The sequence below is a fragment of the Labrus bergylta genome, chromosome 1 (genome assembly GCF_963930695.1).
Source record: "Labrus bergylta chromosome 1, fLabBer1.1, whole genome shotgun sequence".
In the NCBI taxonomy this organism is placed as follows: domain Eukaryota; kingdom Metazoa; phylum Chordata; class Actinopteri; order Labriformes; family Labridae; genus Labrus; species Labrus bergylta.
In genome coordinates, this window is record NC_089195.1 from 11,535,049 (window position 1) to 11,559,048 (window position 24,000).

At 44.7% G+C, this 24,000-nt stretch overlaps 2 protein-coding genes and 1 long non-coding RNA gene across 6 annotated transcripts in view; all 3 read right to left on the reverse strand.

Annotated features, from left to right (window-relative positions):
- LOC109989564 (nucleoredoxin-like protein 1) overlaps positions 1-3,444 on the reverse strand; it is a 4,617-nt gene extending 1,173 nt beyond the window's left edge. Inside the window, exons 1-4 of one of the 3 annotated variants that reach the window (XM_065953979.1) lie at positions 2,555-3,444; positions 563-815; positions 391-480; positions 1-282 (exon numbers count right to left, since the gene is read on the reverse strand). The exon at positions 1-282 is cut by the window's left edge and continues 1,173 nt beyond it. In XM_065953979.1, coding sequence (XP_065810051.1) covers positions 1-282; positions 391-480; positions 563-798 — 608 coding nt within the window. In that variant the 5' untranslated portion in view covers positions 799-815; positions 2,555-3,444. The remainder of the gene's footprint in view (positions 283-390; positions 481-562; positions 816-2,554) is intronic. The other 2 variants (XM_020641367.2, XM_065953973.1) reach the window with 2 other exon arrangements.
- A 1,314-nt stretch (positions 3,445-4,758) lies between these two features.
- On the reverse strand, positions 4,759-17,033 carry LOC109989586 (procollagen galactosyltransferase 1). Its single transcript, XM_020641400.3, has 12 exons — positions 16,505-17,033; positions 14,500-14,610; positions 13,977-14,094; positions 13,585-13,719; positions 13,252-13,456; positions 13,013-13,132; positions 12,693-12,769; positions 12,491-12,597; positions 12,136-12,268; positions 11,430-11,557; positions 10,103-10,309; positions 4,759-9,662 (listed from the first exon to the last, which is right to left on the reverse strand). Exons 1-12 carry the CDS (start codon positions 16,816-16,818, stop codon positions 9,392-9,394), a joined length of 1,926 nt encoding a protein of 641 aa, XP_020497056.2. The 5' UTR covers positions 16,819-17,033; the 3' UTR covers positions 4,759-9,391.
- Positions 17,034-18,425: 1,392 nt separating this feature from the next.
- LOC136178586 (uncharacterized) lies at positions 18,426-22,898 on the reverse strand. 2 transcript variants are annotated; one of them, XR_010665964.1, is made up of 5 exons: positions 22,348-22,898; positions 21,034-21,141; positions 20,760-20,835; positions 19,934-20,011; positions 18,426-19,388 (listed from the first exon to the last, which is right to left on the reverse strand). It is a non-coding gene; the product is annotated as an uncharacterized lncRNA (long non-coding RNA). The 2 variants fall into 2 exon arrangements; XR_010665966.1 differs by having other exon boundaries at positions 20,803-20,835; positions 22,348-22,895.
- Between the last annotated feature and the right edge of the window lie 1,102 nt (positions 22,899-24,000).

Here is a 24,000-nt window from a genome sequence, read left to right on the forward strand (position 1 = left end):
CTCTCCCACACTTTCCACCACCTCTTCTTCCTCTTGTTGTCTTCTGTCTTGTATTTGAGCCTCCTCACAGGATCCGTGGCACTGCGCAGATTCAGGTTGTCGTACTCCTCGTTGAGCATGAAGCTCCTCTCGATGAGCTCTGCCGATTCCTGCCAGTCCTTGAAGCAGTCTAAACCGTATCGACAGATGTCCTGCACAGCGTTTGGAGAGAGGACGGAGCCGTCAGGACGAAGGACCATAACTGTCGGTACATCGGTCACCTTGAACATGGCCTGCAGCTCTCTGAAGACCAGAACACACAAACATACAACAACGCACTTATTTGTAATAAAGACATAAAGACATCTTTAACATCCTCATGAAGCTGAGAAAGACTCTCTTTCTACCTACTTTCTGTACGGGTCCTCGAAGGCCACAAATAGAATCCTCTTGTTGAGCTCCTTCAGGAATCTGTCCTGCTGCTCCTCTGATTGGTCCAAACTGGAGAGAGGAGATGGAGATGTTATGACTATTCAATGTCATGAGTGAATCAAAGAGATAAAGAAGAAGCAGAGGTGGAGACCTGACGTAGATCAGTGCCAGCAGTTTAGGGTATTCGATGAACGCCGGATCTTTCAGCCTCTTAAAAAAGTCATTGAGAACAGGCAGGAAGTCCTGGCACTTTTTGCACTCAGCACACGCAAAGAACAGCATGAGGATGCGGTTTTCAAGGATCCCCGTGATCTCCCGCTCTGTGTTGAGCTGATCCTGGTCCCAGTTGTTCTTCACCAGGACTCGGTCTAAGAACAGGTCCACCATGATGAAGAAGCAGCGCTCTGTGGAGGAACAGAAAGATTATGACTGATCCAGTGTGAACGCCCACATGACAAATCACACATGCACTGAGTATCTGATTAACAGACGTCCCTCACAGAGGGTCAGGGGGGGTTAGGATTATAAAGTTCTGTCAGGGGGGCGAACGGGAAGTAAAAAAGACGCTGCAGGAATCCAAGATAGTAGACAAAGCAGCAAAGTTCAATTTTAATGACATGTAGTTTTAGGGTAACATTGTTATTTATTTTATACTTCATTAATTCCCTGATGGAAATTCAGTTTTACACTCTTTTATTTTAGAGACATGCTTCTCACACACATTCACAAACAGGACTTGAGGACATGCATCAGTGGAGAGATGTCAGAATGAGGCTGCTAAGCAGAGAGCTCACCAGAGCAGGTGGGGGTTTGGTGCCTTGCTCAAGGGCACCTCGGCAGTGCTCAGGAATTGCCCTGGCTCCTCTCCAGCTAACAGATCAACTTCCATATTGTGGTCCGCATCTGGACCCTCCGGTTCCCAACCCAAGTCCCTATGGACTGAGCTACTGCCGCCCAAAGGTAAAAAAGTTTTTTAAAAGCCTTCAATTTCCTCTACTGATTGGTGTGCATGGTCTCCATCTGCTGACCCTTAATGATCACAAGGACAAGGTCTCCCCATAGACCATTAAGGGTCAGCAGGCTCCTCTGGTGGTATCCATGGTTACCACAGAGGGGCTCCTCTGTCTGTGTCCATGGTTACCACAGAGGGGCTCCTCTGTCTGTGTCCATGGTGAACACAGAGGGGCTCCTCTGTCGGTATCCATGGTTACCACAGAGCAGCCCCTCTGTGTCCATGGTGAACACAGAGGGGCTCCTCTGTCGGTATCCATGGTGAACACAGAGGGGCTCCTCTGTCGGTATCCATGGTTACCACAGAGCAGCTCCTCTGTCTGTGTCCATGGTCACCACAGAGCGGCTTCTCTGTCGGTGTCCATGGTTACCACAGAGGAGCTCCTCTGTTGGTGTCCATGGTTACCACAGAGGAAACTCCTTCGTTGGTGTCCATGGTTACCACAGAGCGGCTCCTCTGTTGGTGTCCATGGTTACCGCAGAGCGGTTCCTGTTATATGAACCTTTGCTTGTATGTTGTATGACTGTGATCATGAAAGCAATGAAATTAGAGTCTGTTGTTTGATTCTGAGGTTTGAGATGATGAATATAGAAAACTCAGTCAGCTGTAAATGTTCTTTTAAGTATTCAGAGCTCCTGCATGCTGAGGAGGAGAACGGATACATCATGTGAAACGTCCCAGTGATGATGTTCTCTTATATCGTCGCTCAAGGAATGCCTCTTGTCCTATCAGATTGCTTGTTTGGAACTGTTGTTTAATCTGTATTAACCACATGTTCTCATAAAAAGAGTCGAGAAAAACACGGTTAATTAATTTTATTATATTATTTTACAAACGTGGGACCCTCGTACATGGAACTGATTAACCTGCAGAAGTCAAGTGTATCATGTATTCATAGCTTCAGAAGACGACACTGAATAAAGTGGTTAAAGGTCAAGCTCATTGATGACCTCAATATTTACAACAGGAAACCTTTTGGGTGGACGCTCTCTTTAAGAGTTGAAGTCTCATCTACGAGGGTTAATAATAATATATAATATTTAATACAAATATTGATAAATCATTTGAATACACCAGGCTGCAGCTACAAGATCAGCTGATCACATAAATCAGACATTCATGAGAGCAAACCTGTTACTGTGAGTAAAGAAACACAGGATATAAAGCTGAGGCCTCACAGCTCAGCACTTTATCTGAGTCCACCAGCCTCTATGTCTCCGTCAGGCGCTGCAGGCTCAGAATCCACAGTGATAACCCCACAAATGAGATTTGGCTCTGTGGCTCTGAGCTCGTCCAGATCCATCTGAGACTAAAAGTCCGAGCTGAAACTTCCACGACCAAAGAAGAAAAATGTCTGAAATTGAGCTGCAGCACAACTTAGCTGTAAAAAAAAAAGAGGATTGAGAGGGAGACTCAGGGTGAAGGTCAGAGCTTAAATCTGTCATTTGGAAAATGTTTTTCACAACAGTTTGGTTCCTTTTTGAAGGCGATCGATTGCTCCTGATGTGTGTCTCTAACACCGCCTTGTTTTGGTGGTGGCCAATTTAAAAGGACTTCAATCTTTGTGGCAGCTGCAGTCCAATTATTTACCTCACCTTGAAGCTCCTCGACTCCTCAAAGGAAAATAAATAAATCCAGGTTCTGCTCTTCCTCAAGCCATTGGAGTCGGTTTGCTTCTTTCCCGCCTTTTGCTCCTCCTGTGTGTGCATAAGAGCGAGCGTGGGCACTTTAACTGCAGCTCAGAAGTTACAATCGTATTACTTAGAGAGGACGGCAGGAGAGGAAAGTAGGCTGGACTAATTGGATTACAAGGAGAACACTGACATGTAGGTTGCATGGTGGAAACAAAGACCAAATAGGAACGTTGAGAAGCCTCCTTATATCCTGCTTAACGCTTTTGTAACAGCCGAACAGTCAGACTCTCAGAGTATCTTTGACTTACTTTAATCACTCTGTGATGTGACAGCCAGGGGGCAGGGCATCAAGGAAGTCATGCATTTCAGCTGGTTCTGCTTGGTTTAAGTAAAACATCATCATGTTCTGCTTGGTTCTAGTTAAACCTCAGCATGTTCTGCTTGGTTCTAATAAAACCTGAGCTGGTGCTGCTTGGTTTAAGTATAGCCTCAGCTGATTCTGTTTGGTGTTGGTAAAACCTCTGCATGTTCTGCTTGGTTCTAGTAAAACCTCTGCATGTTCTGCTTGGTTCTAGTAAAACCTCAGCAGGTTCTTCTTGGTTCTAGTTAAACCTCAGCATGTTCTGCTTGGTTCTAGTTAAACCTTGGCATGTTCTGCTTGGTTCTCGTTAAACCTCGGCATGTTCTGCTTGGTTCTAGTTAAACCTTTGCATGTTCTGCTTGGTTCTAGTAAAACCTCAGGTGGTTCTTCTTGGTTCTAGTTAAACCATGGCATGTTCTGCTTGGTTCTAGTTAAACCTCAGCAGGTTCTGCTTGGTTCTAGTAAAACCTTGGCATGTTCTGCTTGGTTCTAGTTAAGCCTCTGCATGTTCTGCTTGGTTCTAGTTAAACCTTTGCATGTTCTGCTTGGTTCTATTAAAACCTCAGCTGGTTCTGTTTGGTTCTCGTAAAACCTTTGCATGTTCTGCTTGGTTCTAGTTAAACCTCAGCATGACGCAGAAAAGACCGGCGTTAATCTGAGAGAGGGGTGAGGTAAATATAGAGTGAGGGAGAGACAGAGAGAGAGAGCTAATGGGATTAGTCTGAATCTCTCACAGACATGTGCCACTGCATGTGGATGAAGACACACACACACACACACACACACACACACACACACACACACACACACACACACACACACACACACACACACACACACACACACACACACACACACACACACACACACACACACACACACACACACACACACACACACACACACACACACACACACACACACACACGAACAGATGTGAGTAAACACGCAACACATGTTTCAGCTTTGAGTGAAGCTACAGAAACAGGAAACGTCTCTACCGTCAGGCGTTCAGGCTGACGGTAAAGACGCTTAGATGTCTTAGAGTCAACCTGAACTTGACAAACATGAAGACAGAATTTAAATTTAGACCTTTTGATTGTGTTTAGTTTTAAGAATCAAATTGTACCACAAGCTAAACTAAAGGTGTCTTCATGTTGTTGTTACCTTCGGCTCACATGTTGAGCCTACAATAAAAAACAATATACAGCAACTCAGAAGGCTTTAAAATTATTCTTATATTTCATTCTAATAAAAATCCTGCATACATGTTCACGAGATACCCGCCCAGTGTGGACGAGTCCTGAGCTCAACACACCAGAGGACAAGTCAACAAAATCTTTCATTATAAAACGATTTTATTCAGTCTTTGGTTACAGACAGACTCTCTGTAAACAGAGAAAAAAATGTTACATTTTCTGATGGTATAAAAAAGAAAGTTTGAATCTGCGACATTTACTAAAACCATGAAACCTTTAGATCAGCAGATAAAAGAAAACATGGGAGAAGAAAAACATTTTTAAAGTTACGAATGTAACTACGGTTCTATGAATCCCGAATGACCGCCAGAGGCGGTGCTTAAAGCACTGAATATTCCCTTTGCGCATGCGCAGTTCGAGTACGTATACCAACAATGTCACTTGTGACTCCTGGATGACCCGAGAGAGGTTATATCTTCCGGTGTCATCCAGCGTTTTGTTCCTACAGAATCTTCTCGCGGGATCACAAGGATTCTGAGTGACAGAACGCTCTGGCAGTCATTCGGGATTCATAGAACCGTAGTTACATTCGTAACTTTCATTCTATTTCATCCCTGCTGACCGCCAGAGGCGGTGCTTAAAGCACTGAATGATTTATACCAGCAAAGTCACGAGGAATCCTGCTTATCTACCTCATTGAGCAGAATTAGAGGACTCCGGCAGGAGGGTCACCCCCAGTGGATGGGGAGTGGCAACATTCACTCTGTGTTCGGCCATAGAGTGACGCCTTAACCGTCCGGATTCCACCTCAGGCATGAGGCGCTTATTGACTGGGCGTGTAACTCACTGACGCGCTTAGCTGAAATAATGGCCAGTAGGAATGCAGTCTTACATGACACCCATTTCAGCTCTGCCCGTGCCAAGGGCTCAAAGGGAGGCTGGCATAGGGCGTCCAGCACCAGAGGTAGCTCCCATGGCCAGGAGGGCGGATAACTCCTGGTCCACCGCTAGGGCTTTTGCCGGGTCGCTGATGATTGTGTGTTTGACCCAGCCGGAGGAAGGAGGCCGCCATCAGGACTGTAGCTTGTACCCGTGGGTTAAGGTGGCAACCACCCAGGGGTCTGAAGCGTGTGCAGCCCAATATCCGAGCTGCTGGTGGGAAAAGTACAAGCTCCGGCATTATAAGCCCTGGTGAGAAGGTCATCTGTGACCCGACAATGGGGTTGAGGGCACCTGACAGCTGGCCGCAGTGCCTCCTAAGGAGACAATGAGGGATGCGATGGTAGGCTCTACAGCCGGCATCCGATCAAGGCCAACTCTTGCCCCCTCATGCATTGCAGCCAGGGCCCGACCGTCAGCTGAGAGACAGGAGTGAGCCCCAGTATCTCTCCAACAAGCATGTAACTCCCTCAGGTATTCCCCTATGGGGAGAACAGCAAACGCGGTGGAGTCCCGCCTGCGCCTGAAGAAGGCGCATTCAGGAGCTGATACAGCCTGTTGAGGTATTTCAAGCTGCAGGCGATCCAGGGCCAAACGCATGGTGGCCTGCATGGAGCTGTCCCCACCCTCACTGAATGAGCTCTGAGTTGAGGAATGGGAGCCTGGCTCAGAGGCTAGGGAGGCACTGTCCCCCTCATCATCATGGAAATGAGAGGCTGAAGCTGCCAGGGAGAGGACATCATCCTCCGGGACCAGCACAGGCATGGGTGGAATGGCCACCTCTGCATGTTCCAAGTTTGAGGTGACTGATGTTCTTGTGTTTCAGATACATGGGCCAGACGTGGCCATCGAACAGGCCGGGGGGGTCTGGCACAGTGTAGTTCCTAGACTGACTAGCTTGGAAGAGGGACCTCATCTCTGCCAGTTCAGCTGACAATCGATCCACTTCGGAAGAAAGCTTACGTTCCGTCTTTGCTTTCTTCTTGAAGGGGGCAGCTGCAGCTGCGGGGGCAGCCCGTCGTCTTGAACGCCTAGGTTGGGCTGGAGGCAACAGGGCTGATGCAGGGAGGTCACCCTCACCTACTGAGGGCCAGACCTGTAACAATCTCGCAGCTCTCAGTTCTCGAGGCATGTAGCTGCAGTTCATGCATGGGCTTTCCGAAAGACCCTCCTTCAGGTGGTCAGGACCGAGGCACATCGGGCAGAGGTCATGGCCATCATCAGCCTGAAGAGAAACCCCCCAGGCAGTACAATAATGACACTCATCCGTTGTGGCAGATGCTACCGTAAGCTGAGAGAAGAGGGCATAAAATGCCGCCTGCACAGCAGATGTGGGAGTGACTAGCTGTCACTACAGTGATTTGCTTCGGTCCGGATGCGACCGTGAACTAGATCAACAAACCGTAAACTGAGGGAAGGGGGCACGGACGCCGCCTACAACAGCAAAGGTTTGAGTGACTGCTCCGTTTAACATTAAATTCCAGTCAGCCCTCGCAAGGATGCTACAGGCAATTTAGCATCACACCATAAACTGGGAGAGGGGGCGCGAACGATGCCTTCTCCAGCAGAGGCTTGAGAGTAACTAATGGTAGCCTATAACCAGTTAGCTGCCGCTAACCAAACAATTTCGGCACCGTAAGCCGGGAGAAGAGGGCGCGTACGCCGCCTACACTGGCAGAGGTTGCAATAATTAAACAAACAAAAGTAATGTACCCGTTCACTCAGCGCTTCTGCTATCTCTCTTTCTTTAATTCTTTTCATTGACAGAGTTACAGAATAAACAAAGTAGGCTACCCACCGTACCGGGAGCGGGAATCGCAACGCTGCCTTCAACGTCAAGGATTGAAAACACAAACTTAGCCACTAATTTGCCAGGAAAGTTTAATAAAACGAAACACGTACCTTACGTCCGTAGAGGGGAGTGAGAGGCTACCCTAACGGTGTCAGGTACAAACAGAACAAACCGTTCCCTGAAGAGGGTTGGACGGTTGTCGCAGCCCTTGGAGGGCGAAAACTTCGCTGCTTCGACCAATACGGTCCCAGGCTACTTATTTTTCCTTTTTTATTAAGTTCCATACAATTAGCTTCGGCTAATGCTCTAGGAGTAGATGCAAACTGCACGCGAGAAGAAAAAAGGAACAGAAGCTGCGTCTTCTTAAAGTAGAAGACGCAGCTTTCTGCGGGGGGACATTGTTGGTATACATACTCGAACTGCGAATATTCAGTGCTTTAAGCACCGCCTCTGGCGGTCAGCAGGGATGAAATAGAAATGACTTAAATAAAACACGGGTAACTCTCAGAAAAACATGAAGGTGTTTAACGTTACCGCCCGAGAAGAGAAAAAAAAGAGACGTGAACATCTTGGTCCTCCGCAGATTGAATGTTGAAAGTGAGGATCCAGTTTGATTTTAGATTCTAAACGTTTTTTATTTACATCAGTCCAACAAATGAAGAGACCACTTTAAAGGAAGAATGTGCGGCATGTTACACATCAGAAATCAAGTATATCCTGTGTAAATGTGTCTCTGAGTCATGACTGTCTACAATGAGTGAGAAGCTCGAGTCCCGCTGGCTGTGTTGTTGTCAGAGCCGTGTTTACATGGACAGGACGGCCAGCTCCTCCCCTTGTGTATAAAAGCTGTTTTATTCAAGGACTAGAGAGAAGAAGAACATACTCACTGATTATTTGGATGTTAGCAAGAGTTTTTAGATCACGCTCATTCTGTGTCAGTTTACATGCAATTTGAAGCTACGAGCTAACTAAAGAGTGCTAACATTACCATGCTAACACAACAATGCAGGCCACAGTTGATTGCAGCTCTAGCCAAGGACAATTTTGTTCACTGCTTGACTCCTTCATGTAAACTCGAGTGGAGGTGGGTTGAAGGTGTGCCACTGGAGGAGAGCGGAGATCACACATTCTTCCTTTATAAATATGTTTCTAGTTCTATCATTTCTGTTCTTCTACTTTTTTGGTTTGATTATATTAATTATTTCTCCAAACTTCCAAATCCAATATTCTCATTATTCACTTTTAAACAACAGAAGATAAATGTTTTAAACATAGGAGGAAGAGTTCATAAATCAGTGTTTGACTTTTTATTCCTACAGTTGGTCACATTACTGTCGGTTGACGTCTTGGTGTAAAAAGTAAAGCGAAGTTCAGGTTTAGGTTTCTTTATTTGTAAGCGTTGGTAAACTTGGTTCTGAGCTCTTCCTTAGTTAAAACATTCTGTTGTTGGGAAAAAAAATAGCGGCGCCGGTTTAGCTCTCATGGTCTATCAGACACTTCAGCCTTTGACCCACCGCTCTCTCTCCACACGTCATGTCTCTTCATCAAAATGGATTAAAAATCAACTTAAAAAAGGAACCTGAACTTGTTCACTTAGCATCATCAGCGGTTTGAAAAAGTCTGCATGTTTTGGTTTTCTTAACCTGTCGTCCTTTTCAGCAAGAAGAAAACTGAATGAGAGATTTTGATTTGGAATTCGGGAGAAATGCCGAATAGAATACAATTTTAAAAACTTTATTTCCATCAAGAACTTCAGCAGTGGTCTCTTCATTTCCCTGGAGCTGCATCTTTCAGTACATCTGGACACAATCGTACCTTAATATGAAACTACTGTTGGAGCAGGCTGAGGTCAATGGGTCAATGTGATGCAATAAATAAAACAAGCTGCTAGCTGTTAGCTGAGGAGTTAACTCTACATGTAATCTCCTCTCTGCAGAGGAGGATCAAACCAGGGAGAGAGAAACTCTCCTGTTAAGACTCCCTCCATCACCTCCTCTCCTCCCGCTATCACAGCTTTATTCTCCTGGTGTCTGCTCCTTGTGGTCACAGCTCGTCTCGTGCGCTCCAGTTCTCCAGTTCAGACTGCAGCACATCCGAGTTCTGGGCCTCAATGCTCAGCTCCCCCTGCTCCTGGGTTTTCCTCGACTTGGCTCGGTCCCAGTCGGTCCTGACAGTCTCGTTGTCCCAGACCACAGAGGTTTCCGTGTCACTGATGTAGCCCAGGTCTCCTGTGTAATGGGTCGGATACAGCAGAAGTGGCTCGGCTGAGAAGGCACGGAGGTCCCGTCTCTCAAAGTGGTCCATGTAGTCTGAGCTGAAGAGGGCAGAGGTCAGATTATCAGTGTGTGTGAGTGCCGCAAGACAGAATCAAAACACAAAGAGACAAGAAGGACTGAGACAACACAGACAGAGACAACCTATACAGAGAGAACAAGGACATAGAGGGAAAGGACAGAGACAACAGAAACAAGGACAGAGACAGAAAGGACAGAAACAGAAACAAGGACAGAGACAACAAGAGAGAGACAACAGAGACAATGAGGACAGAGACAACAAGACAGAGACAACGAGGACAGAGAAAACTGATACAGAGACAACAAGGACAGAGGCAACAAGGACAGAGACAACAGAACCAAGGACAGAGACAACAGAGACTATGAGGACAGAAACAACAGAGACAACAAGGACAGAGACAACACAGATAGAGACGACGTAGACAACAAGGACAGAGACAATAAGGACAAAGACACTCACATTGGATGTTTGTTGTACATGACAGGGAGGAACTCGTCAACAGGAAGCATCTTTGTCAGAGGTTGGGCTCTGAGCAGTTTCTGGGCTCCCTGTAATGACAACATGTAGCCAAGAGTCCAGTAGGAGTAATCCGCCTCCACCAGATTGTGGATTTTTGGTACAGATGTCTCGGGGTGGTCCACCTGCATCCGCTTCCTCCCGATGTAGCTGTATGTCAAATAAGACAGACAATTAATATCCTTTGCAATACACTTACAGTCCAGATACACCTGTAATTACTGGTGTATTCTTTCTGTCATCACACAAGATTCAGTTTCTGAGCACTTCTCGCCAACCCTTATTGTTGCTAGGTTACTAAAGTTAATTCCCACTTCCCTCTGTAATGTCCGTTTGGTGTGTTTTAGTTCTGTATGTCTTATATTTGCTTTAACTCGACAAGTCACACTAGTGTCTCTTATGCCATGGTGTGTTTCTTGATTTTGATTGGTCAGGGAGGGAGGGAGATGGGACATTGACGAGCTCAGGATGATGTGTGCTGAAAATGCTTAACTACATTGGGTTTGTATTGAAAACAGGTGCTGACAGCTCCAAAGAACTCCATCTGTACACACAGAACCTAGGGGCGAGACTTGAAAGCGGTCCAGAAAATCTGTTGATCTTATACATAACGGCAGGATGGTCAACAGTCTCAGTTCTTTACAGAGAAACAGGACGTCCCTCTGAATTCTGGGCCCCATGAAAAGACCTCACACGGGGCCCCACATAGTAAAATCATTATAACCACACCTCCATTACATGATGAATCATTTGTTTGTTTAACACTGAAGAGTTTAAAAGATAAATAATAAGGAGGAAGAAAACAAACACCAAGCCTGTTGTTATGGATGTGGGAGCTGTAGAGAAGTACACATCACTGTAACTCTTTAAGATGCACTAACGCTCAAATTTGATTCTCAACCCCCTCAAGCCACCTACTTTTCATACAGACCGTTTGTTGAACCATGACCAAAAGTAAGCAGAGACTGTAATAATAAAGTAAATGATACAACTCAATATTTTGCATTTTTTAATGTAATTACAGGAAACTGGTGAAGGACAAAGAAACCACCGAGATGGTCACGGCAGAAAACAAACTTCATTAACCCTTTGCAGGCTGCTGCTCAGTGACGGAGAATTATCTGAGCTGGAGCTGCAGCCGCTCTGAGCCATGATGCACCCAAACATTATCCCCCACAGCGTCTGATCACAACTGTCAGAGTGACAGATGGACAGATTTCATCACAATGAGACCATAATCCTCTCTGTTTCCCACATCACGTTCACTCACATGAGATCCCAGTCCAGCTTGTGTGTCGTCACCTCCTGCAGCAGCGCCTGTAGACGCCGTCTGAAGAACACCTCGAAGCGGAGGTCGTCCTCAATGACGAGGGAGGTCTGCAAACCTCGATCTACTATCTACGCACAAGCACATGAACGCACATGCACATGTACACACACACACATTAAACAATCTTATCAGGATTTTAATGTTTTCACTGAGACCTGACATCAGTCAGTTTATGGGAAATAATCAGTTTCAATTTTCTGACAGTAAGAAATCCGAACATCCTTCTTCTCATGATGTATAAATCTTTGTTATACTTTTTATTTTGAGGTTTTGTAAATTACTAATAAAATCTTTGTCTTTGCCTTTTTCTCTGTTTCAAATTCCTTATAGTCATGAGGACTGGAGTAGCTGGTTGTCATGGTTGCATGCTTCAGTCTCTATATATAAAGTTTATCTGTAATGTTAACGGAGTTTTACTTCAGGAACCAGAGCCGGTCACTGTTGACCTTTCACCTGTGAGGGACACTTTCTCCTTTAAAAGAGCAGAAAACCATAAAATCAGAGAAATCCCAAAAAGATGTATTTAAACTGTTTTACTAAACACGTCAGTAACAAGGCCAGTCTCCTTTTCTTAGCCACCTCATACATGCTCGTTAACACTCTACATCACTATGTCGTTACCCAGACATTTGACTAAATTTCTCACCTCCTTCCAGATGTTATAATGAGACAGGAAACAGCCCAGTTCACCCTTAGTGAGAGGTCGCCCATGATAAGGATCTTTGTAACCCGGCAGCATCTTGATCCCCAAAGACTCTATATCGGTCTTATTCAGAGCTCTGAGAGAGAAAGAGAGAGAGAGAAATACACAACGGGTTAAAAACAAAGAGAGAGAGACGAGCTGATGCTATGTCTTTACACGACAGCGTGCAGCCGCTACTCTTGCTACTGCTACTGCTTGTCTGTCAGAGTACCACCTCCCTTCATCAATGTAGGCGGCATGCAGCAGAAACACAAATCGGGACGCTGCAGACAGCGGGGGAGAAAGAGGAGAAACGTACTTGCCATCCACAGCAGCAACGACCTTACAGCTGAGCTCCTGCTCGTACAGCGCTCTCAGCATCCGCTCACGGCGGTCAGTTCTCCGCACCAGGTTGATCATGAACACCTGGGTACACACACACACACACACAGAGCTCACACACACCTGCTGGGTTGTTGTATTTGTGTGTTTAACGCAGTCATGTGATCTGAGAGTCGAACCTCATCAAAGCCGATCTTGTTGGGCTGCTTGGGAGGAAGAGACAGGAAGCTGGACGGCTCCAACGGGGGATTCTTCACTTGGGAGTCAAGTAACAGAGGAGGGTTACAAACAGGAAGTGTTCACTCAGGGTTCCCAACATGTGGTTCAGGAACGCTCAAGCGCCCACATGAGAAGTCTGAGGACCTCCCAGGAGGAAGGGCACTTTAACTTTTTATATTCTACACACTCAGATGAAGCAGTGCAGCAGTGCTCCAGAGCGGGCGGGGTATTGACCTCACAATTCAATATGTTTTAGATTTTTTGGGTCTCTTAGACTTACCCATGATCTCAAGCTGAGTGTGCAGGAAGCTCTCAGTCTCATCCTGAAGGGAAGCATGAGAACGCATGGGGACGGGGAAATACCCGTACGTTTCCTTGTTGCACACATACATCTGCACGTCTGAGGAGATAAAGGAGGGGGAGGAGACATACATTGAAAATCCTTGAAGGAAAATTAAACAAATACAAATGAAAAACAAAAAGCAGGAAACGAGATGCCTCTCGCCACCTTCATCTCACCGGCCATGCGAGCTGAGAAAGCAAAGACGATGACATCATCCAGCGCCCAGCTGTACTCTGGGTGTGGTGGATGAAAGGCCAGCTGACGGGAAGCCTCTTTCTGCAGGTCCAACAGGTAGGTGGAGTGGACCATCGGGACGGCGAAACAGCCACGCCGCTCCAGTTTACGAATGGGCATGTAGGCCGGCGTGCGCTTGTAGTAACCCTGCGGAGAGAGAACATAAACACTGTAAGACGACAGTGAGTTGCAAGTCTGATCAGAAACACAACCTTTAAATGAGGCATGTGACATCAGCTGTGAGACTTCTTACAGGTGTGAACGTGTTGCAGTACCTGTGACGTCATGCCGCACCAGAAGTTGGAGTACGCTGCTCTAGACTCCAGCATGGGCGCCACAATGGTTTTATTCTCTCTCATCAGTTTCCACAACACATCCTGATTGGTGAGCAGGTTGTCGCAGTCAGCCACCTGCAGACAAAGAGAAGGGTTATCAACGCTACATGTTTATCAGAGTCCTCCATACGTCTCTATGATGAGAATAGTTGTCTTTCTATCAATGCTACGTGTAGTTGAACAGAATCTCAATGTGAACTAAAGAGTGGAGAAGAAAAAACTGGAGAACAGGAAACATAATGCAGCAGGTTCATTAGAGCACGGAGATGGTAGAGGTGGCGTGCAGACAGTCTATAGTCGTGCACTGAGGCGCTTCTGAAGCGATAACGTACCAGGAGGTAGTCGGCCCAGACCTCACGGGCAGTCTCCAGCGCCGCCTGACGGAGCTTCATCACATGTTCATAACGCAGGTTGTTCCAGTGCTTAGACCCCACCTCATCTTCAAAGGCACTGAGACACACAGAGACACACACATTAGGTCACACACACACACAAACAGAAAAAGATACACACACAAACAGAAAAAGACACACACACACACACACACACACACACGCGCACACACACACACACAAACAGAAAAAGACACACACACACACACACACACACACACGCACACGCACACGCACACGCGCACACACACACACAAAGACACTCACACACACACACACACACACACACAAAGACACTCACACACAAACAGAAAAAGATACACACACACACAAACAGAAAAAGACACACACATGCACACACACAGACACACAAAAACACACGCACACACACAAAAACACACATGCACGCACGCGCACACACACACAGACACACACAAAAACAAACATGCACACACACACACACCTGGACTCTTCATCAGGCCTCCACTCCACATAGTGATAGTCGTTCTGCACCTTGATGAGCCACTCTCTCAGGATGGCGGTGGTGTTATCGATGTTGTGATCTGTCGCCACCCTGTGGCCGGGGGAGACATAGCAGCTGTTAGACGCTCTTTTCAATTATCCAGTTTATTCTTATATTTCTGTTATAGAGGCAACAAAAAAAACCTGAGGGCTGCAGGACACGACTGTTCAATCAAAAAAACATTAAATAAAAATTCTGAGTCTGTTCTGCTGTCCACTGTCCTAATTTACTGGTTTTAATGTGGGTGGACATGTCTCAGTAAAGGGTCAAAGGTCGTAGTGGACAGCAGACTCTACTGATGTGTTATGTGTCTAATGACTACCATTCATTCTTTGTCTGTTTCACACTCTCCATGTCGGGATCAGAGAGGCTGAGGAGGGGCGGAGCCTGCTGTCTGTGTTATCATAACAGATCTGTGTGTGTGTGTGGGTGTGGGTGTGGGTGTGTGTGGGGGGGAAGAATGTGTCTCAGCCCCATCATGTAGCGTGAGTGACGGCCGGTGTGCTGCAGGTCGTTTCACATCTGTATGTGGAACTTTAGCACCTCAGTGTCGTCCACACACATTTATGTGAGTTCCTCCTGCTCTCTCACGTCCCCCCCCCCCCCCCCCGTCTGAATTAAGTTTGGATGATCAAAGGTTTATGGAGAGTAAATATTTGGGGCTGAAAGGATAAGAGCAGGCAGAGAGATGACAACAGAAGATTAATGGGTTGATAATATTCATGCTGCATGTCGCTGCACACACACCATCAGGCAGGCTGCATGTGTGTCTCATGCGCTCCATCTGTCAGAGGGAAAGCTGCAGGTATCGACAGGTGCCTCGCTTCATATCTCTCACGCTGCATTTTAAACATTTATAGAATTTCTTTCTCTGAGGGAAGAGAAATGTTCAAAGAAAAAAACTCAACATCCAGTCTGCTGTGTTTTCACACTCCTGAAAATATCTCGATCACTTCAGGAGCTCCTGAAATCCTCCTGATCTGTTCACACATGCAGCTCAGCACCAACACTTCAGGAGGTTTCTGCAGGTGTGAAAGCTTTAACTCCAGGTTAGTGCCTGTTGCATCTTAAATCAAAGACTTAACTCCTGGAGGGACTGATGTTAGATTTTAATCTCACACATTGAAGAACTCAGTCTGAGGATATCACCCTCATTTCCCTACATGAGGCCTCCGGGCCGCAGAGACGTTTAATCTAACCTGTCAGGTGGAAATCCTGCTGGAAAGCTCGAAATGTCTTATGCAACAGGTCCACTGGCACAGGACCAAATTTAGGAGAGGAAGTGAGAGCTGCAGGACAGAAGCATCTGGGGAGGGGGGGGGGGGGATAATCCAGCAGCAGCAGAGGAGTTCAACAGACATGTAAACACAAGTTTAGATGTCACAATGAAGGAAAGATTCAGCACAATACTGGGTTTGTTTCAGTGTCATGGGGGAGACAAGGGGGAGGGAGGGGTAACATGGGGGAGACAACGATGGAGGGAGGGAGGGGTAACATGGGGGAGACAACGATGAAGGGAGGGAGGGGTAACATGGGGGAGACAACGATGGAGGAAGGGTGAGGGGGGGGGAAGAAAAGCTCTGTGACTGAATGGAACTTTCCTCGGCCATGACTCTGCTGGCTCAACCCTCGGTGCTCTAAAGCCGGGAACAACTCCCCACGATGTCCTGGTGCCCTTCGGCCATGACGTTTAATTTCACACAATGCATCGCGGGTTTGTTATGATAAGGATGATTATCACGCGCTCAGTCTTACTTTCAACACCTGGACGGAACTCGTGCGCACGCGCAGACTCACGCAGAGTTTTCCTCTTTATAATGACGGCACATTAATTATAATAATATCAAATAGTTGTCAAACTTTTAGCATCATACACCCTGACGTTCAGTATCTTTCTTGTTCTTCTCTGGTTTTATTTCAGACTTTATTTAAATGTGACACTCACCATAGCGCGATGCGGTCCTTGGGGTAGTTCAGGCGCTCGATGGCTCCCAGGAACAGCGGCAGAGAGTGCGCAGAGTTGCGGCAGATCAATGCGATGACGACCCGGGGAGCGAGGAGCGGAGACTCGGGGCTCCAGCGCTCCTCGGGGAAATAGCCCTGGCTCAGACCGGGCAGCAGGGCGAACAGCAGGGCCGGCAGCAGCGAGGTGACCCGGGGCATGGCAGGGGGAAAGACTCGGGCTGGTGACGCGGCGGACGGAGAGGCACACGGGGGATGTTTGGAGCTGTTGTGTTGCGCCGACTCAGGAGGAGACATGGCGGAGGAGCAGCGTTAAAGGGGAGGTCCGGGCTGCAGACTTACAGTCTAGGCTTTAAGGGGAACTCGGTGTTTCCATAAAAACCCTTTAAGTACCCTCCTCTCAGAGGCTTCTTAATGCGGTGAAACCTTCAATATAATATCTCAAATGTCCCATTATTTAGGATTAATTCTGTTTCTTTCATATAATCTATTTGAACCAACCAGGATTAATTAAGCCACAGCTGTGCTTCCCTCTGTAACGTGCTGGCCTCCCCTTTAAGAGCAGATCCAGCTGTAGTCCATATTAAACAGAAGGGCCTACAGTAAGCGTCACGTCAGAGTTGTGGGCGAGGCTTCCCGTGGGGGGGAAAAGGATCCTTTCCTCCAGGCTCCAGCCATGCGAACCAGAGCCTGCGCTAACCAATGTAGTGCCCAGGAGTGCCCGCAGGACCCCCGGGCCCCCTGAAAAGATCAACCCTAACCCTAACCCTACCACCACAGCCCAAACTAACCCTGCAGAATTTATATAACAATACCTCAATCACACAAATGAGCCATTACTGATTAATCTCACTGAGATTGTGTCCATGCCTTATACCATCCATAGTGAGCACCTATGTCTAATGAGTTGGCTGTTATAATTGAAAAAGCCAGCCACCATATACTATGGCATTGCCCAGAAATAAAAGCATTCTGGAAAGAAGTCCAAAAAACATTTAATTAAATGTGAAATGAAAATGTACCAACATTCTCAGAAGCGTGTTTGTTGGGAGTTTGAGCGAATGGCATAAATTCAGCAGTAACACAACATCTGTTAGCACTGGCATTCGTTGCTGGGAAAATAATGATCCTCATAAAGTGGAAAGTACGGAAGTAGAATTGTTTTTGTTTGAATAATTGGCTGAGGGACTTCTTAAAGCTTATAGTGATGAAACCAGTGGGCGCACACTGTAGCTGTTCCCACTCAACGTTCTTGAAGCCAAAATACGCCCCTTACGTGCGCTTCCATCTTGCGATTTTGACGTCATTTGGAGCCAGAGTCTGTGCAGTAGGGTCCGGAGGGAGGAGCCCTGGTAACACGCCCCGCCCACTTAGCGTACTGCCCTGATGACTTACGCAGCCCAACTATGCCAAATGCGTTCTGCCAGTCTACGAGTCTTATGAAGAAATGTGTATGCACAACCAACCACCGTATTCAAAGTCTAATAATTAAACACACTGTGTTTTATTATTTAAGCTAGGTTAACACCACAGACCGTAGGCTACAGGTGGTAAGATATGTTGTATTTTGTTAGAAACTGGTAGTTTGCAATGTGATCTGCTTTTCTAATATATTTAAGTGAACAGTAATTAAATAGTTTTTTGTATCTTCATTTAGGCTTTTAGAGATAAAAGCAGCTGGTCTGACATCTTCCACAGAGGTGATGTGTAAGTTAAAATCATCTGTTAAAAGTTATATATCCTGTGATTTTTTTGAAGTTTCATAAGAGGATTTTAAAAACAAACTATTGTTAACAATACAGTCTTCTAAAATAAAAATCACACTGAGTCGTACACCAGTTCAATGTTAAATAGAAAGGTGATGTTTTCTTTTCCATTTTACAATCAACAGAACCTAAAAATGACTCATTCCAACCTTCATCTGCACGCCTGTTCCAGTGGTCAGGCTGGGGTTGCATATTTTGAAGGAACCTCCTCCTTTTTTTCACCTGTGCTTGGACTAAGAGCTGTGCCAGATGCCCTGCTCATCCACTGTGGTAGAAATGACCTTACACCAGCAGCTCTCCCAGATGAAGAGTCCTCTCTGCCATCACCTAGAGGAGCTGATCAACGTCTGAAGAAGGTGGACAGAGTCTGGTGCTTTGTGACAGTGAACAGTGAGAAGGCTACCATAGTCATCCTCAGGTAAAACACAGAGATCCAGGTCAATATTCAATTTATTTTTCTTAACATGATGTTGCCCTGTGTTTGAAAGGCCAGATGCTGGAGGGTTGTGTTGGATTTGCTTTTCGACCACATTTTAACAGTCAAAAATTCATCCAGGATCTCTTTACTTTATTTGATTTTTGTTTGGATTTCTTTGTTAAATTATTTTTTATACTTTCCCAGTGTCCCAGCAATTGGGCCTGATGGTCTCCCTTACTTATTTTCCACATGGTTAATGAAGCCAGGGGTTGTTTATTGAAGATTACTTTTCATAAAATGTTTAAATAAACTTTTAAAAAATCTGACATGACTGTCTCCGCAGTTAAGTTTACAGCTCACATTTAAAAAGGCCTTGAACTGACATAAATTTCTTCTAACAGACGAGCTCAGCTTGTCACAGCCGGTCTCGTCTGACATAAATGGCCTTCAAACTTATTTAATATTAAACATTTAAAGCCAATAAGCATAGCAAGATATGAAAGAGATTCCCTTTCCATTTATTCAATCACAGACATGTCAAACAGTCTGGCATTTTGTGCTGCTGATTTCAAGAGTTAATAACTGAAGAGAAGAACTCCATCGAGAGAGGACAGGAAACGCTCAGGGGACGAGTCCTCCGTGTTGTCAGGGGTTGCTGATGGATCTGAATTTGAGGGCATCTTCTGTAATAGAGAAAAACAATCATGGAGTTAAATGTAAAGTATAATGAATTTACTGTGACGTTTATGCTTCAGACCTGAAATAAGATCTGTACTGAGGTTCTGCTAAACTTCAGGTTCTAAAGTTTGCTTTAAAGACAGGATAACTATTTAAGAGGAAAAACAAAATATATAATAAGACAGGATGAATCCAATAATATGACCAGCTTTAGTGTTCCTGCCACTTTCTATTGAAGATTATTTTAAACTGGCATCACATGGGTGAGCCTGATAAATTAAACTAATGTTAAATATTCTCATATAATCACGACATAAACAGAGCTACAATAATTAACTTTTGCCTTTGACTCAGCAGTAGCCAGGGATGTGAGCTAACAGGTGAAAACTGAAACAGCAGGATCAACCTGAGAGGCAGAAATCAGAAGCTTGTATATTTGAATATACATAGAGTTTACATTAACTCAGTGTTAGACGGACTGTGGCTTACTTAGTATGAGTCTGTAATACTCCATCTTCTTACATTACTTTAAAGTGAGCTAGCTCTTTACCTGAAAGAGTGACACAATCTGGGACTTGTGTGTCTCGTGCATGGAAGCCAAGTGTCCTCTCTCTTCAAGTCAGTGAACCTATGGACAGGGACAGACAGATGAGCAGAACCAGTTTATACTGGTTTTTGTTATCCATGGAAACTTTTATTTCTGAAGCGCAAACACTTCATCACATTTAATTTAGACAAAACTCACTTTAGACACTAGGTGGCGGTATTTGGCTGTTGTTTAAGTTATTGATCAGTATTTGGGTCAGTTGTTGTATCTGAAGTAAGTTCAACATATCCAGGCTTTCTTTAAGAAAGCTGGTTCAGCAAAGCCAGAAGCTCCAGATAAAGATATCTGATGGCATGAGCTGATTATGAACTTTGTCTGTTAACTCAGGCGTTCTGCTTCAAGCTCTCAGCGTGTCACAGAAAGGGTGCGTGTGAAACGTCTTTTGACCATTCTTATTCACAAAAGCTTCAAGTGCAGGCGGTCCAATATAATGAGGTGGGAGGATGAAGTTAAAGTGTTAAAACAGGATACTGCAGCTGCCGATAAAGAATGAGAGAACAATCCTGCAGAAAAGTATTGTGTTCATTCGTACATGAATGTAATAATTTTACCACACACTGCACCATAGTGTCTCCTGTTGATTTATTATTTTTAACTGCTCACAGTACAACTGTGAAACTTAAACAGTGAGACATGATATCAGCAGTGTGAGCAGAAACTGCAGTCAGTTGGATTCTTGTGCTTCATGAGAAATATGCAGAAGTAGCTTCAGTATTTAGCTAAAAAAAAGTAAATTCAATGTACTGATTTGGTTTTGTGTGGTAATTACCCATTAAACAAATCAAACAGGCAATTTGTGGGCAGAACCTCACCGGAGCTGGAATCAGAGTCTGGACTGCTGTTTCCTTTGGGCATTGATTTCCCAAAAAGAAAGAAGAACAATTTAAACATTAACTAGACTTCTTGCAGAACCATAGAGGCTGTTAAAATCTTCTGCTAGCCTTCCTTACATTTTAAGAAAGAATATAAATTGTTACTAAAATTACTTTGATGCTGGTAGCCGTTAGAATAAAACGGTCCAATCATATGAGAGATAATTTTACCTTTGAGTACAATGTGAAGACATGCTCTTCAGAATCAGCACTGCAAAGACAAGATGATGGCGTCCACCTTCACAACGTGCTGCTTCAGTCTGGCTGCATAATGGTTACCTACAGGAACACCACAGAAATGCAATCCAAGTACTTCAGTTTATTTATCAGAGGATGTACTGTATGCAAAGTAGAATTCTTTTTTTTTAGCTATAATTCCTCAAAAAGATTTGAGACTGCTTTGTTATTTGAGAGGTTAAAGTTTAAGTCTAAAACTAAAAAGTTAGAACAGACAAATATGATAATGAAATAACCAAAATAGCATTTTAAATAGAAATGTTGTTGAACAGAAATAGTGTTAATAACAGGAAAGTTATCATATAACATAAGAATCACATAATCATGGAGCAAAGCAAGAAGAGTATTTCTGAACAAATTCTGAATAAGCTGTGCTGTAAGTCACAACAAATTAACTGTAAACTATTGAATTGATTCCTAGTAGGGGCGCTGGTGGCTCAGTGGTAAGTGTGCGCGTCCCATGTGTAGAGGCTGTAGTCCTCAACGCGGGCAGCCCAGGTTCAAATCCAACCTGTGGCTCCTTTCCCGCATGTCAATCCCGACTCTCTCTCCCTGATTTCCATCGCTATCCACTGTCCTATCTCTCAAATAAAGGCACAAAAAGCCCAAAAATAAAAAATGTATTCCTTGTAGTGTGCTGAAGTCTTGACCAACTGTTAATGTTATTAATAATGCAGACCATCAGGACATATTCTATTTTACTTTAACAGACTGTAAAGTAAAGTTATATAATACAGACCATCAGGACATATTCTATTTTACTTTAACAGACCGTAAAGTAAAGTTATATAATACAGACCATCAGGACATATTCTATTTTACTTTAACAGACCGTAAAGTAAAGTTATATAATACAGACCATCAGGACATATTCTATTTTACTTTAACAGACCGTAAAGTAAAGTTATATAATACAGACCATCAGGACATATTCTATTTTACTTTAACAGACCGTAAAGTAAAGTTATATAATGCAGACCATCAGGACATATTCTATTTTACTTTAACAGACCGTAAATATGAATCTCGAGCACAGTTTAGTTGTAGCATCATGACGCACAGCCAGCATAGTTTATCAGGATTCCCCCTGATTCTTTACTGAAATAAAAAGATAAATAATGTCCGTCACATAACAGTAACATATTACTGACACCATAACGTTAGCTCTGTTAGCCTACTTCAGTGTTAGCTAGCTAGCTAATTACCCCCATTACCCCCGAATAACATTAAACAAACATTTCAACTTACCAAGTCAACGCAGATATCCCACAGGTTGGTTAGATGTGTTTACAGCAGAACAACTCATTCTGTCAGTCCAACAGAGACAAACACGGAGTGGAAAAGTTCAATGTCGTCTCGGCTTTCCTTCACTACGTAGCTTTGTTATTCACAAAGAGAGCTACGCAAGATCGGCGGCTGTCAATCATCGTCAAATATGACGTAAAATCCTGTTTTTCAACCTCAAATAACTTATTTAAAAGAAACTTCACAGAAAAATGAGCACTTGAACACCATGTAGTGTGATAATAACTAATGATCACAGCAGAGTTTAGGTTTGGAAAAAAAATATGTAACGAGCATTTTAACTTTACAGTTTGACCCACATCCCATCTGTTTTATTGAGGAGGCGGGGTTTATGTCTTATACTGCAGCCAGTCAGCAGGGGGAGTTCTAAAAATAAAAGCTTGTCCCGTCCATTATTTTTACCGTCTATGGATGGAACGTGCAGCTCAGCCCTGCAGGGGCTTTATAATGATACTCATCAAAGAATATATAAATAAGAGGAATATCATTTAAATTAGCTTAAATATGCCATAAGTGTTTCAAGAGGCAGAACACCTTGTAAGAAACAGTGATGATGATGTCCTGTGAAATCTATTATATTTTTGTAACATAATGTCTAGTCTCTGGCAAAATGTCTTTGTGTTGTGTACTTGTAATGAAGTGTACTCTGTTGTGTTTATATTGTTTTTGTATTTGTCTTTATCTTCATAATAATAATATATTTTTTTTTTCTGTTCAAATGTCCCTGTCGCTCAGGTGTCTCTGCTGCTCAAATGTCCCTGCCACTCAGGTGTCCCAGTCGCTCAGGTGTCTCTGCTGTTCAAATGTCCCTGCCACTCAGGTGTCCCTGCTGCTCAGGTGTCCCTGCCAGTCAGGTGTCTCTGTCGTTCAAATGTCTCTGTCATTCAAATTTCTCTGCCACTCAGGTGTCTCTGCCGCTAAGGTGTCTCTGCCACTCAGGTGTCTCGGCCAGTCGCTCAGGTGTCCCTGTCGTGTAGGTGTCCCTGTCGTATAGGTGTCCCTGTCCCTCAGGTGTCCCTGTCGCTCAGGTGTCCATGTCATGTTGATGTTTGCTTCTCAGCTCCCTGCCGCTCATCAGTCACAGACATCTGATCTGATAACAGAAGTTCTGCCCACAGTCATGCAGGTACAGTAGCTCCCGTGTAAACAGTTGTGATAGAGAGCTTTGAAGGTATGCTATCACCAGGATATTTAACACAGGTGAGTTTATCCCTCACAGAAGACACATTCTTTATTTCTTTGATCAACAACATTTTATATTGGTTTATAAATAAATGTAGATATAGATGTGTTGTCAGTGAGGGTTTAACAACATGTGACTGTCGGTCACAGCTGATCTGTGATGCGATGTAATGTCTGACGAGCTCAGGTCATTAAAGGTCATGAAACTGGATCTAATGAAGCTCTGTGCATACAGAACATCATGTGCTACTCCTGTGTCGGCAACTACACAGCTCCTCACTACTCCTCACTGCTCCTCACTACACCTCACTACTCCTCACTGCTCCTAACTACACCTCACTACTCCTCACTGCTCCTCACTGCTCCTCACTACTCCTCACTCCCACTCACTACCCCTCACTGCTCCACACTACT